Below are 13,020 nucleotides of genomic sequence, written 5' to 3' on the forward strand. Positions count from 1 at the left end.
AATTAGGCTGGTACAACTCGAAGGTTAAATAAGTTTTGTTTTTTTTCTGTTGGTTGTGTATTGTTTAATAAATAAAATAAATTATTGTTATGTGAGAATGATGTTTCCCCGTTTAAAGTTTTGTAAATACCGTGTGCAATGCACTGCTGCTGATTAACAAAAAACTGCAGAGAGCAATAATAAAAGATAAGAATAATTATTATATAAAAAGAGCAGAAAGAGTTTTAAAAGATATAAAAGTGCAAGTGGATGCATCTTCCTGAATCATGATAATAATAATAATATTAATCGATAGAAAAGAGAAGACCAATGATATCAGTGGGAAGAAGACTAATAGTCACTCTTCACATCTCTCGCAGGATTCTCTCTTTTACTCTGTTCTTCATTCAACCAATGGATTCCTTTCATCTCTCTGCAGGTTTCAATCACTCTGAACTTAACTTCTGCTTTCATTTCAATTTCTAATCGATTCCTTTTCAATTAAAGCTGTAGATCATGTGTTTGTGTTTATGTTTCTGCAGTAACTTAACCTTTCACCGTCTCTTGTGCTGGAATAACTGTGCGTTCATTCTTAATCTCTGTGGAGGTATGAATCACTGTGAAGTTAACTTAATTCTAATCGATTCCTTTTCAATTGAAGTTGTAGATCATGTGTTTGTGTTTATGCTTGTGCAGTAACTTAACGTTTCAGCTTCTCTTGTACTCTCTCCTCGATTCAAGCAATGGAGTACTTTCATCTCTGTGGAGGTATGAATCAGTGTGAAGTTAACTTTTGCTTTGTTTTCAAATTCTAATAGATTCGTTTTCAATTGAAGCTGCAGATCACGTGTTTGTGTTTATGTCTGTGCAGTAACTTAACGTTTGAGTGTCTCTTGTACTGAAGTCATGGATCACCACTTCTTTCTCTCATCTCTCTCTACATATTAGTTAAAGCAGGTAACGTAAAAACCTTTCCTCTTTTTCCACTTCCAAATTAATCTCTTCTTATGGATCAAAACACAATATACTCTGTTTTTTTATGTGAGATCTGAGAAAATAATTTGGATTAGAAATACTACGAGATCTGTGAAAACTGGGAATATAAACAACTAGAGAGGTTGATTTGGAGAAACAAAATAGACAGAGAAAATTTATAATTTGTATTATAAATTAGATTTAAGAATTTGATTTTATTTTTTTGCTCTTGTTGATAAGAAGGAATGTTGCAGCCTAAAAAGTTGACTTGAGAAACAAAATAGAGGGAGAATAAATTAATGAAATAAAAAAAAGATGAGACTCAGAATAAATATAAAACAGTGTTAATTGAGAAAATAAAAAGAAAAGTAATTATATTTTTTTGAGATTATTTAATTTAAATAAAATAATTAAATTTTTTATTGTTATTATTCTTTATTATATCATTAATATTATTTTTTTGTCATTATTTATTTATTATCACTTTTTATTATTAGGGTTGATTAATTTACTATTTTTAATAATTTGTATCAGAACATATTTTTTATAACTCTTTTTTTGTCATTTTTTAATTAGATAATTTTATCTTTTAATAAATTAAATAAAATTTTATTTAGTAAATAATAAGTACATAGTTTCTCTACTAAAAATAATTATATGATACTTTTGCTTAAAACTAATTATCATATATATTTTAAATTATTTTTAGAAAGTTATTTCTTTTTTTCACTGAAAAGAAGGAATGTTGCGGCCTAAAAACTTGTATTGAGAAAAAAATAGAGGTGAATAAATTAATGAAATAAAAAAAAGATGAGACCTGGAATAAATATAAACCAGTGTTAATTGAGAAAATAAAAAGAGAAGAGATTGTTTTTTTAGATTATTTAGTTTATTAAATTTATACATCCAATCATGAATAATGAATGAGTGAGTAAAATACAATCATACTCCTTAATATTCTAAAAAATTATACTTATATTAACTGTTTTTAATAAAACTGAATTATACCTATATTAACTGTTTTTAATGAAATTGCATGTGTGATGTAACAAACAGTGATAATGTAACGTTTTCAAAACATTAGAAGTTTGTGTAGAATTTTAAAAGCACTCGAGTCTTGGTTTAAATTGAGAAGAGCTCATAAAGTACCAAGTCTAACTCATCTCAATGTAATTGAGTATATGCAATTAGCTAAAAAAATTCATTTATTTTAGACTTAATTAAATTTCAAGTAACCTTTTAGATACTTTTATTTTATTTTATTTTATTGAATATTTACAATTTTTTAGGAATTACCAACATTTGTTATTAACACATAAACCTTTAAAAGTAATCATTAAAGTTATTAGATTTATTTTTATTTCTATTGTGTGTACAATAATTGATTATATAAGGTATAAAACATGAAATCTAATTACTAAACATAACATCATAACCTTTACTATAAAAGTGATGTACTGGATAATGCAACAAATATCTTAAAATCTTTTGTTATCTAATACATTTAACACTATAAAATCATCAAATTGCAACTAATTTTAAAGACAAAAATAATTAGTTACTATTATATTATATTAGAGATTATTTTAGAAACTAAGAAAATTATTAGTATCTAAAGTAGTTTTTGTTATTAATAAAAATTTATAAAGTAGTTTTTAAATTTGTATCTAATCATTATCTACTAAAGTTTTAACTATTAATATTTTAGATTTTAAATTAGTTTCTAAAAGACTAATTCAGACCAATTAAAACTCTAAAATATTAGTAGCTAAAATCTTGGTAGCTAATTTAGATATCAATTTAAAAACTATTTTATAATTTTTTATTAATAATAAAAAGCACTTTATATACAAAAAGAAAATTAGTCTCTAAAATAGTATATAATTTAGTTAATATAGTGACTAATTATTTTTTGTCTTTAAATTTGATTACTATTTCATGAATTTTCTTGTAATGTAAATATAGTTATAAAACTCACTACAGAGTATTCAACTTCTCTTGTTTAGGTAAAAGAAAATTGCATTTGGTGGAACAAATTGATGGAGTGCCTCTTGGGTTTTGCATCTTCTGTTTCAAGAGATTTAGTGTGTGGAGCATTAAATCAATTACGTTATCCTTGTTGCTTTAACAATTTTCTAAAAAAGCTTGAAGAAGAAGAGGGCGATTTGATTGTAACGAGAGATAGTGTTCAAAAATTTGTTACAAATGCCAAGAAACAAACAAGAAAGACGAGTGAAGTTGTTGACAAATGGCTGCAAGATGCTATCAATGACGTAGACAATGTGAATCAGTTGTTGAAAGAGGCAAAAGCGAAAAGAATTTGCTGCTTTGGGCACTGTCCAAATTGGATTTGGCAATACCGTGTAGGAAAAAAGTTAGCAAATAAAAATGTGTACCTTGAAAAGTTCATCGCAGAGGGTAGAAAATATGTGCCATTTGACCGCATTGCTACACTTCCTTCAGGCACCCTTGATATTCTCTCAGAAAAATGCATGAATTTTGAGAGTAGACAATCTGCATATGAGAAACTACTAGAAGCAGTGAAAAATAATGATGTTGACATGATTGGATTGTATGGGATGGGGGGTTGTGGTAAAACCACCTTAGCAATGGAGGTTATGAAGTTAGTAGAAGCAGAACATTTTTTTGAAAAAGTTCTTTTTGTGCCTATTTCTAGTACAGTGGAAGTTCGAAGGATCCAAGAAAAAATTGCAAGTTCATTGCAGTATACATTTCCAGAAACTGAAGTAATGGAGAGGGCCCAACGATTGTGCTTGAGATTAAACCAAGAGAAAAAAATTCTTGTGATTCTAGATGATGTGTGGGAGAAGCTTGACTTTGGTGGCATTGGGATTCCCTCCTCTGAACATCATAAAGGCTGCAAGATTCTCATTACCACTAGATCAGAAGAAGTTTGTACTTCAATGGATTGTCAAAGAAAGATTTATTTGCCAATTTTAACGGATGAAGAAGCGTGGACTCTTTTCCAAAATAAAGCACTTATATTTGAAGACACCCCTGATACCTTAAAGAATCTGGGAAGATTAATTTCCAATGAATGTAAAGGATTGCCTGTTGCAATTGCAGCTGTAGCTAGTAGTTTGAAGGGAAAAGCGGAGACGATATGGAGTGTTGCATTGAATAAGTTGAGAAGTTCTAAGCCAATAAATATAGAAAGAGGTTTGATTGATCCCTACAAGTGCTTGCAGCTGAGCTATGATAATTTGGATAATAAAGAAGCTAAATCACTTTTCCTATTGTGTTCTGTGTTCCCTGAAGATTATGAAATTCCATTGGAAATTTTAACAAGATATGCTATAGGATTAGGTGTAGTTGGAGAAGCACACTCTTATGAGGAGGCAAGGAGTGAAGTGGTTGCAGCCAAAATTAAGCTCGTTAGTTCTTGTTTATTGTTGGATGAAAAGGATGAATATGTCAAAATGCATGACATAGTTCGCGATGTGGCCCACTTGATAGCAAAGAATGAGAATAAGATAATCAAGTGCGAAGAGGAAAAAGATGTGACTATTGAACAAAATTCAGTAAGATATCTATGGTGTGTGAAATTTCCAAATGATTTGGATTGTTCCAATCTTGAGTTTTTACTCTTAAAGACAAAATTGGAAGAATTGAATGGAATTTTCAAAAGAATGAGAATGCTCAAAGTTTTGATTCTAGTCAATGATAAAGATGGAATAACACCATTGTCAACAATGTCTTTAAAAACATTAACAAATCTTCGTTATCTAGATATTTCTTATTATGAATTGAGTGACTTCTCATTTGTAAGCAATATGAAGAAACTTCAAAGTCTTTCGTTGAATGGTTGTTCATTGTCTTCATTTGATGTTGCAATTACACAAGTAACAACCTTAAAATTGTTACACGTGTACAAATGTGAAATGAAAGGGAAAAATTTTGAAGTGATCAAAAGAACCCCACTACTGGAAGAGTTGTACATTGTCGATATCGAAGGAAAATGGACTGCTAACAGTGAAGACTATATTGAATTCTTTAACACATTTGGTGTCCCCCTAACACTGCAAAGGTATTCAATTGTATTAGGATCCGATAACTTTTATGATTATAGTTATTTTCAATATCGTCCCAGAACTCTATTGCTTAACCATTTTCAGATATCAAATGAGGTAATTAAGGGTTTGGCAAAAAAAGCAACAAATCTATTTGTAGCAAATATTCAGGTCGGCGCAAAAAATATCATCCCTGATATATTTCAAATTGAAGGAGGAGGTTTGGATGAGTTGAGTGAGTTTGAGATACGTAATTCTGAAGAGATAGAGTGTTTGATTGACACTAGTAACCAATCGAGTACGGTGGTAACTCACTTCTCCAAGTTGTATAATCTCAGAGTGGAAAAAATGAAAAATTTAAGAGCTTTATGGTATTGTTTTCAACCTATCAATGGGCCTTTTGAGAACTTAGAGAAGCTGAATTTAAGTGATTGTCCACAGTTGACATCTATCTTCACGTATATCGTTGCTCGAAGTTTGGTACAATTGAAAATATTAAAAATATCAAGATGTGATGAACTGAAGCATATATTAGCTGATGATGACAAAACAGAAAAAAGTCAAGGTGAATTCACCACTGAGCATCCTGTACAAATCTTCCAAAATCTTCAGGAAGTAAAGGTAAATAGTTGTAGAAAATTAAAACATATATTCTCGGCCAACATTGTAAGAGGCTTAACTCAATTGAAAATGCTCAAGATACAAGAATGTGACATGCTAGATCAAATAATTGGGAATATTGTTCCATCTGTAGACCAAAATAAAAAAGAAGAACTTGATGAAATCATTGAGGAAGGTAAGCATCCACATTTGTATAGCACTTCAATTCCATCAACAACAATTGTGAACAATAGCCCAGGTACATTTTTCTTTTTGCATTTCTAAATATGTTTAAGCATGTATTAGTAAGTCTACATGTTATTGCTTAGTTGAAGTTATTACAAGATACACGTAAACTGTTAATATCTTATTTAAATGAAAAATTTAAGCCTATATTAATTGTCCACTGTTTCATCCATATAATTATTTTCCATTTGTAAAGTTCAAACTACATTACTAATCTAGTTTTACATGAACCAACTACTTGTTCATACACTACCAGTGAAATTTGTCTCAATCAAAATTAAAGACAGTTTTCATTTTAAATTTATGTATAATTTACAATTATTTAAAGAAAATTGTTTTGTATGATTCTTTTCATATTATTAACCAATCATTTTATGCTTAGGATAGTGTTTTTAGTCCCTTGAAACCAATCTTTTTTAAATCAGTATCTTGCACACATAGCATATGTATATAACCAACTCTAATATGGTGAGCGATATTTTTCTTATTTATAAATACTTTACAGGATCTCTATCCAGCCTTGCAAGCCTTAGGATAAATGATTGTCCGAAGTTAGGTTCAATTTTTACAGCATCTACAGCTAAGACGTTGACTTCTTTGGAAGAATTGATCATAAAAAAGTGCAATAGTTTGAAGCATATCATAACTCATGAAAGGGTCAATCAAAATCAGAAGGAAAAAAATTTCGAGGATGACCATGACTTTCATATTGATATTTCAATCTTCCAAAGTTTGAAAAAGCTACGTATTTGTGGATGTGACTTATTGCAACGTATATTCCCTATCTCTTTTGTTGGAGGTATGATGAAAGAGGTAGTTGATTTGAAAGATTTTTCAAGACAAAATAATTTCAAAGAGAATTCTTGTCACCAACAACAAAATAATACTCAGATTGAGCTTCCTACTTTAGAAGTACTCGAACTTGATCATACCCTGGGTAGCACCGTTCTAGACAATTATCTTATAAGATGTCCATCTGTAGGAGAACTATCATTAGCTATTGGGAGACGTGTTGAGTTTTTTACTATAAATTGTTCAGCAAATGGTTCGAAAGCTAGACACGAAGATTATATTGCGATCAAGGTATGCTTATCAATCTCTTACTTTGTGTATTTACAAAAATTACTCTAAACATTTGAATTGCAGGATCATGCTTGTGCTAAAAATGGTTAATGGTTTTACCTGAATTCATCCCAGAGTTGCAATATGATTTTTAATATTTATGTATTGGATAAATTATTGGGAGTAGATTATGTGTGGGAAATTATTTTCTTTTCAACTTTAAGTCATTAAGCTAAAGAAAAAGCAATTATTTTCATAAAGAATCAAATAAATCTAAGCAATCAATGGTATTTCTTTAAATTTTAATTTACACGAATAATATTTGGAATGAAATGCATTAATAATTAAAGTTAAGACACTATTTAGTTTGGTTTAAGAAGTAACTTGGTGTATATATTGCAGATATTGAACTCAGATTTTGTTCCTCCAGTTGAAAGTGTTGAATATCTTTCAAAACAACCACAGGGTTTGACCTTGCTTATTATGCATAATATAAGAGATATTGAATTGAAAGGCTTTGATAAGGTAAAGTACCTTTTTAAATCGTCTATTGCTTCATCATTGATGTTGGAAAGCTTGACAATTAGGCAATGTGATGGACTTGAGCACATTATAGACATTGAAGATGAATATGGCAAAGAGAGTTTGAATGCCATCTTCCCAAACTTAAGATACCTCTCAGTAAGTGATTGTGGCCAATTGAAATATATGCTTGGCCAATATCCCGTAGCTAATCAGGATTGTGAGGAGATTCATATTCATTTCTCAGCATTGGAAATACTCTATCTTTATAATCTACCAAATTTTGTTAGCATTTGTGCTACCAACAATCTCACTATGACGTGGCCATCTTTGAAGGAGTTTTATTCTGATAGTTGTTTGACGGTTCCTACGGATTCAAGAGAGCATTTTAGCATAAGCAAAAAGGTAGCCTTGTCTTTATTTTATAATTATTAGTTGTTTGTTCCTTTTTGTTTTCTGTTTGTATTTTTTTACATTTCCTTTTAATGTCTTGCAGGATCCAAAAGGAATTCAGAACCATTTCTTCACTTTGCAATATGTAACCATAAGGAATTCTGAAGTAAAAGGTATTTTTTTTCTTAATGGACAAGGAATGATTGAGCAACAAGTGAATTTAAGGTTAAAGGATTTGTTGTTGGAAAATCTACCTCAAATGACTTATATTTGGGTGACTTCCAAGAATTCATTTAATCTCCAACATCTTACCACATTAGAAATAGTTGGATGTGAAAAATTGGAAGTAATCTTTCCTAAGCATGTTTTCAGATGCCTACCACAATTGAATCTTCTGAAAATAAGAAAATGCAAAGAATTAAAACAAATCATTGAAGATGATATGGAGGATAAAACAAATTCTAATCTTCTTTCTCCTCGGCCATGCTTCCCAAAACTAAAAGCATTGCATGTTGGACATTGCCACAAGCTCAAAAGATTTATCTCTGGATCTGCATCTAATGACTTTCCCAATCTTCTTCTTTTGATCATAAATGGAGCTTCTGAACTAGAAGAGCTTGTTGGATGTGGACAAGGAAAAAGTGAAGAGATAAGAAAGAGTAAAGTTGAGCTTCCAAGACTGAAACTTTTAATATTTATGCATCTTTCAAACTTTTGTCAAGAGACTGAATTGCCGAATATAAAGAATTGTGTTGTCTATGAATGTCCAAAACTCTCTTTAACTCCAACAACTACTCTTGGGGAGCTCAAGGAAAATTTTCCTTATAAAGGTAAATACTATATATAGTCTTCAATATAAACTGTTATTGGAAAGTTGTGAAACTCTTGAATTAATCTTAAGCTCTTACGACTAGAGAAAAAACGAGGTAACTTACCATCAAACTCTTTTATGAGCAAATGTTGGTGTTAACTCGTATAAACTCTCAAGTAAACTCTCAAGTAAAAAAGGAAGTTTACGAGTGTGAAATTAAATGTAATTTTTATCCAACACTGACAATTTTTTTGGACTACAATTATTTGAGGGGTTAGTTTCACATTAAGAACTTTTGTTTGAATCAATTTATATGAGTTTCATCTATTTAATTTAATTTGTCATGTTGTCGAAATATTAAATTATTGGATTAAGAGTATTATGTTATGCATGTTGATATCATTATATTTTTAATATTATTTTTTATATTTGGTAAACTCTTTAAAGTTTAGGTGATTTTGCTGCTAAATATTTTGAATCCGCACAGTCCACAATTAAACCTGTTAATCGTTCATAGAATATGATCACATTTGAAATCCCTCAATTTCACCTAAAAAAATATATTTACAAATTAACTTTTTAAATCAATTTTTACTTTTAATTGTAGTGATATAATGGTCCATCATGGAAAGTTAAGGTTGTATTTCATATTTTTTTTTATGTGTTTCACTGTCACGTGAATTCTCTAATATATATTTTTTTGTTACAGATTTGAGAAACACTAGGGTTTATAGATGGGAGATAGAAGTGATGATGAGCAATTTAGATGAAGATTCTGCTAGCAGTGAGTTCACTTCATTACATGTAAGAACCAACCAATCTATATGAATGTAAATACAATTTAACTTGAAGAAGAAGGAAGTATAGTCACAATCGTTTAAACTACTATCATACCACCACATGATGTATATTAAAAATAGTGGTTTTCAAACTTTTAGAGTCTCTCACTCCATCTTATTTTTTCTTTGTGATATACAGGAGATTGGGGAAGTAGGAAATGAGAACATTGAAGAGGGGTCTACAGCAGAGGGTGATAAGACAAAATCTTTGTCAACTGATGTTGAAGACATTAGCATTGGAAGTGGTGTTGCAATTCACATTCAGTCTGGTGACGTGGACATACTTGAACAAGATGATAAGATGAATGATGGCAAGGCAGGAATCATGCCAAGCCAAGAAATCCAAGTAGAAGAAGGGTTGAACCTATTGGACAAACAAGAGGAGATACATATTGTTTCTAACAACAATATTGACATTTCTCCAGGTTTTTTATTTCTTATTTTCTTGTTTCAATTCTATATTTTCATATCACTCTCTCAAACTTTTTATAGCTTCTGCAGATATTCGTACAAGATTGGGAATGTATAAACATTTTGTTGATCTAGATGATGCACAAATTGCTCTTTTGGTGGAGGCGATAACAACATATCCTCATCTTTGGAATGCTTGCGAGAAATTTAGTGATCGCTTTCAAGCTTGGAGGTTGAAAATTTTGGCAGATATATTGTTGTTCCTTCAGAAGGAAAGTGTTGATAATGTTACTCCTCAAAGAGAAAAAGAGTTTCATAAACTATGTGAAGAAGCTGTTGAGATTGGATTTGAGAGTTCATTGATAGATGAAATGCGTCAACATGTTTTGACGAGGGATCCTAAGCTGAGAGAGGACATTGCGGAGAGACAAATGGATGAGAATCCTAAGAGGTATGATCATTTAACTTCTTACTATGTAATGTAAAGAATGAATGAAATTAAGAGTCTTAAATGACTTTGTTAATGTCCAGATAAAATGTATCCTTCTTTTGTGAATTTGAAGTTGAATTTTCTCTTTCTATTTAAATATACATTCTAGTGGTATTTGTAATTCTTCCAAGATTCATACTATCAATTTCTATGTTTTCTTGGGATTCATAAAGTGAAAAATTTAAGTTTTTTACACAGGTTTAATAGTGTGGATATGGTATTAGATTCCCAGGTTGTTAAACAAGGTGATGAGTCTAATGAAAACTGTAAAAGAAGTTCTAGATGTGTGAAGACCCAGAATGTTAACAATAGCTTCGAAGAAAGTTCTAACTTGGTTGATAAAGAAGGTGAAATAGGTGTTGTTTCTATTGATCGCATTGCTGCGAGAAATGAAGAACCAGAGAAGGAATTTGTTGCTGAAGTTTCCACTCCAGAAATACCAAGAACAACAACATCATTAACAAACTCACAACCATCTGAAAGGCCAACTCCATCTTATTTGAATATTCCTCTACGTGAAACACTCTCAAATGTGAGCCTAAATATTTTTCCTACTGGATAAAATTGAAGTGCTAAGAGTATAGTGATTTTACACTAGTTCATTACTTTGTTTAGGCATTGGTGGACAAACAGCGGATTAGTGAACCGTGCTTGATGAACCGACAAAAGTCACTTGGAAAAATTGTAAGTAGCTCCAAAATTCCTCAGGTAAATGGCAAACAAAAATAACATCAAATATTTTAAATTAACATGCATGTGCACATGCCATTAATAACAACCCTGCTAGTAAATATCTTTCTTTTCTTATGCAGAGTATTGAGCGAGAAGCTGTAGAGAAAACCATAGAAAAGAACACCAGTATCACAACTTCATCGATTCATTCTGAATCCACTAGCTCACAGTTTGACCAAATATTTACTTCCCAAACTAAATCACATACACATGTAAGTTTATTTTATGCAATTCACATTTCCAACATATTTTGTCAGCATAAAAATGATGTTTTCATTTTGATTTATCATTTGCCGCGGGAGTGGAATTAAAAAACAAAAAGTATGGAATTTTAAGTTGGAATTTAAATTTAATGAATTTGTTATCATCACTCTAACAAATATGCTTGGATAAAAAATGGTTTAAGGAACTCAATGATTTGCAACTGTTATGGCTTGATGCTAACGTCTTTACTATTATATTTTCTTCTTATTCCTCCAAGAGTGAAATTAGGAGCAGTCGAACTGAGACACACACTGTTAAAGAAAGTGGAGGTCATCCTAAAATTATTCAAGACTCTGGGGCCAATGATATCATGAGTTTGTTTGCACCAGTTGTTGTGGGGAAAGAGAGTGAAGACAACATAGTTGGAAAGATCTTTGTTGAGTTGGAAAAGTATCTAAAGATGTCTTTGAAGGACATAGTTAGCTCTGAGACTAACAGTATTAACCTTTTGTCTGCTCTTAATTTCCTGTCTAACCTTCCTTTCAAAGATGTATCTCTATCAGATGGACTCAAAGATATTATAGGCACTATGCAGCAAGAGTTCCCAAGCATTGTATGCTCCTTTAAGCAAGGCTTTGCTACCACTGATAAGTTGGCAGAACTTGAAGCTCGTGGGAATGAGGTGGCCACTACTCTTGGTTCCAAAATTTTCGAGGCAAAGAATTTCTATGATGAAGCTCAACTGAAGGAAGTAGTTTTAAAGGAACAAATCATTAGGCTGAAGGAAGAAATAAAAGTTTGTGAGGATGCCTTATCCTCTCTGGAAGAGGAAAAAAATAAAAGGATTGCAGAAACTATTGGGTACAAAATGGAGCTTGAAAATGTGAGGAAAGACCAGTCTCAAATGGTGGAAGATGAAAGAAAAGTTCAACAAAAATTATTTGAGGTGACTTATAAATGGTCAGTTATGTGTAGTCAGTATGAATACAATCGCATGGTTGCTAGAAATTCCTCATGAGGGTTTTCATTGATCACTGTTATTAAGGACCAAATTGTTCATCACTTAAAAGGAAGATTTGCAACTACACAATATTGTTCAGTCTTTTGCTTGTTCTATTTTGTTCTATTTTGTTGTATGTTTGCTATGTTATTTATTGTTGTGTAAGAGATTGCTCTTGGTGAGACAAAATTACAAAAACCATTTCTTATGTTCCTTCCTTCAATGATGAGTGTAGCTTATATTTATTTTATGTATGCCTTAATCACTTCACCATGTTTTTGTGGATATGATTCCATCATGCATAATAATATTGAGTCCTATTAGTGTGTGACTACAAAGCATTTAAGGGATAAATTATGTTTGAGAGAAAAGGAAAAGGAGTTACATTGAGTGCTACATTAGCCCATTTCGCATTCCTCTTTCTTCTAATGCTGCAATCACTTATATTCCACATTCCACTATCTTAGCCATATGCAACCAAAAGTATCTTTATGCTCTACAATAATAAACCCAACAAAATTTGCTACATCATTTTGTAATACCTTATTTTTATTTTTATGCGTGTTTTACTATATATTTCATTTGGTTCTAATTTCCCAGTCAGTTTACTCCTCTCTGTCAATCTAAAAGGAACCATCCATTTCTATTTTTATTTATTCTTTTATGAAATTGAATAAAAATTCAATTTTCTTCGAAAGCAATAGTTTACTTTTTTAAAATACGTT

The 13,020-nt window shown here is 30.9% G+C and overlaps 1 protein-coding gene across 7 annotated transcripts in view; it reads left to right on the forward strand.

The window, feature by feature from the left end:
* Positions 1-212: 212 nt before the first annotated feature.
* Positions 213-13,020, forward strand: part of LOC137806038 (uncharacterized) — a 31,660-nt gene continuing 18,852 nt past the window's right edge. For 2 of the 7 annotated variants that reach the window (XM_068605945.1, XM_068605946.1), the window contains exons 1-12: positions 213-418; positions 522-586; positions 676-747; positions 851-936; positions 2,961-5,844; positions 6,337-6,914; positions 7,296-7,820; positions 7,912-8,638; positions 9,329-9,423; positions 9,598-9,883; positions 9,951-10,320; positions 10,558-10,891. In XM_068605945.1, coding sequence (XP_068462046.1) covers positions 2,994-5,844; positions 6,337-6,914; positions 7,296-7,820; positions 7,912-8,638; positions 9,329-9,423; positions 9,598-9,883; positions 9,951-10,320; positions 10,558-10,891 — 5,766 coding nt within the window. In that variant the 5' untranslated portion in view covers positions 213-418; positions 522-586; positions 676-747; positions 851-936; positions 2,961-2,993. Of the gene's footprint in view, positions 419-521; positions 587-675; positions 748-821; positions 937-2,960; positions 5,845-6,336; positions 6,915-7,295; positions 7,821-7,911; positions 8,639-9,328; positions 9,424-9,597; positions 9,884-9,950; positions 10,321-10,557; positions 10,892-10,974; positions 11,068-11,171; positions 11,304-11,572; positions 12,566-13,020 lie in introns of those variants that run through there. The other 5 variants (XM_068605939.1, XM_068605942.1, XM_068605941.1 and 2 more) reach the window with 5 other exon arrangements.

Source organism: Phaseolus vulgaris, chromosome 3 (assembly GCF_000499845.2).
Source record: "Phaseolus vulgaris cultivar G19833 chromosome 3, P. vulgaris v2.0, whole genome shotgun sequence".
NCBI lineage: Eukaryota > Viridiplantae > Streptophyta > Magnoliopsida > Fabales > Fabaceae > Phaseolus > Phaseolus vulgaris.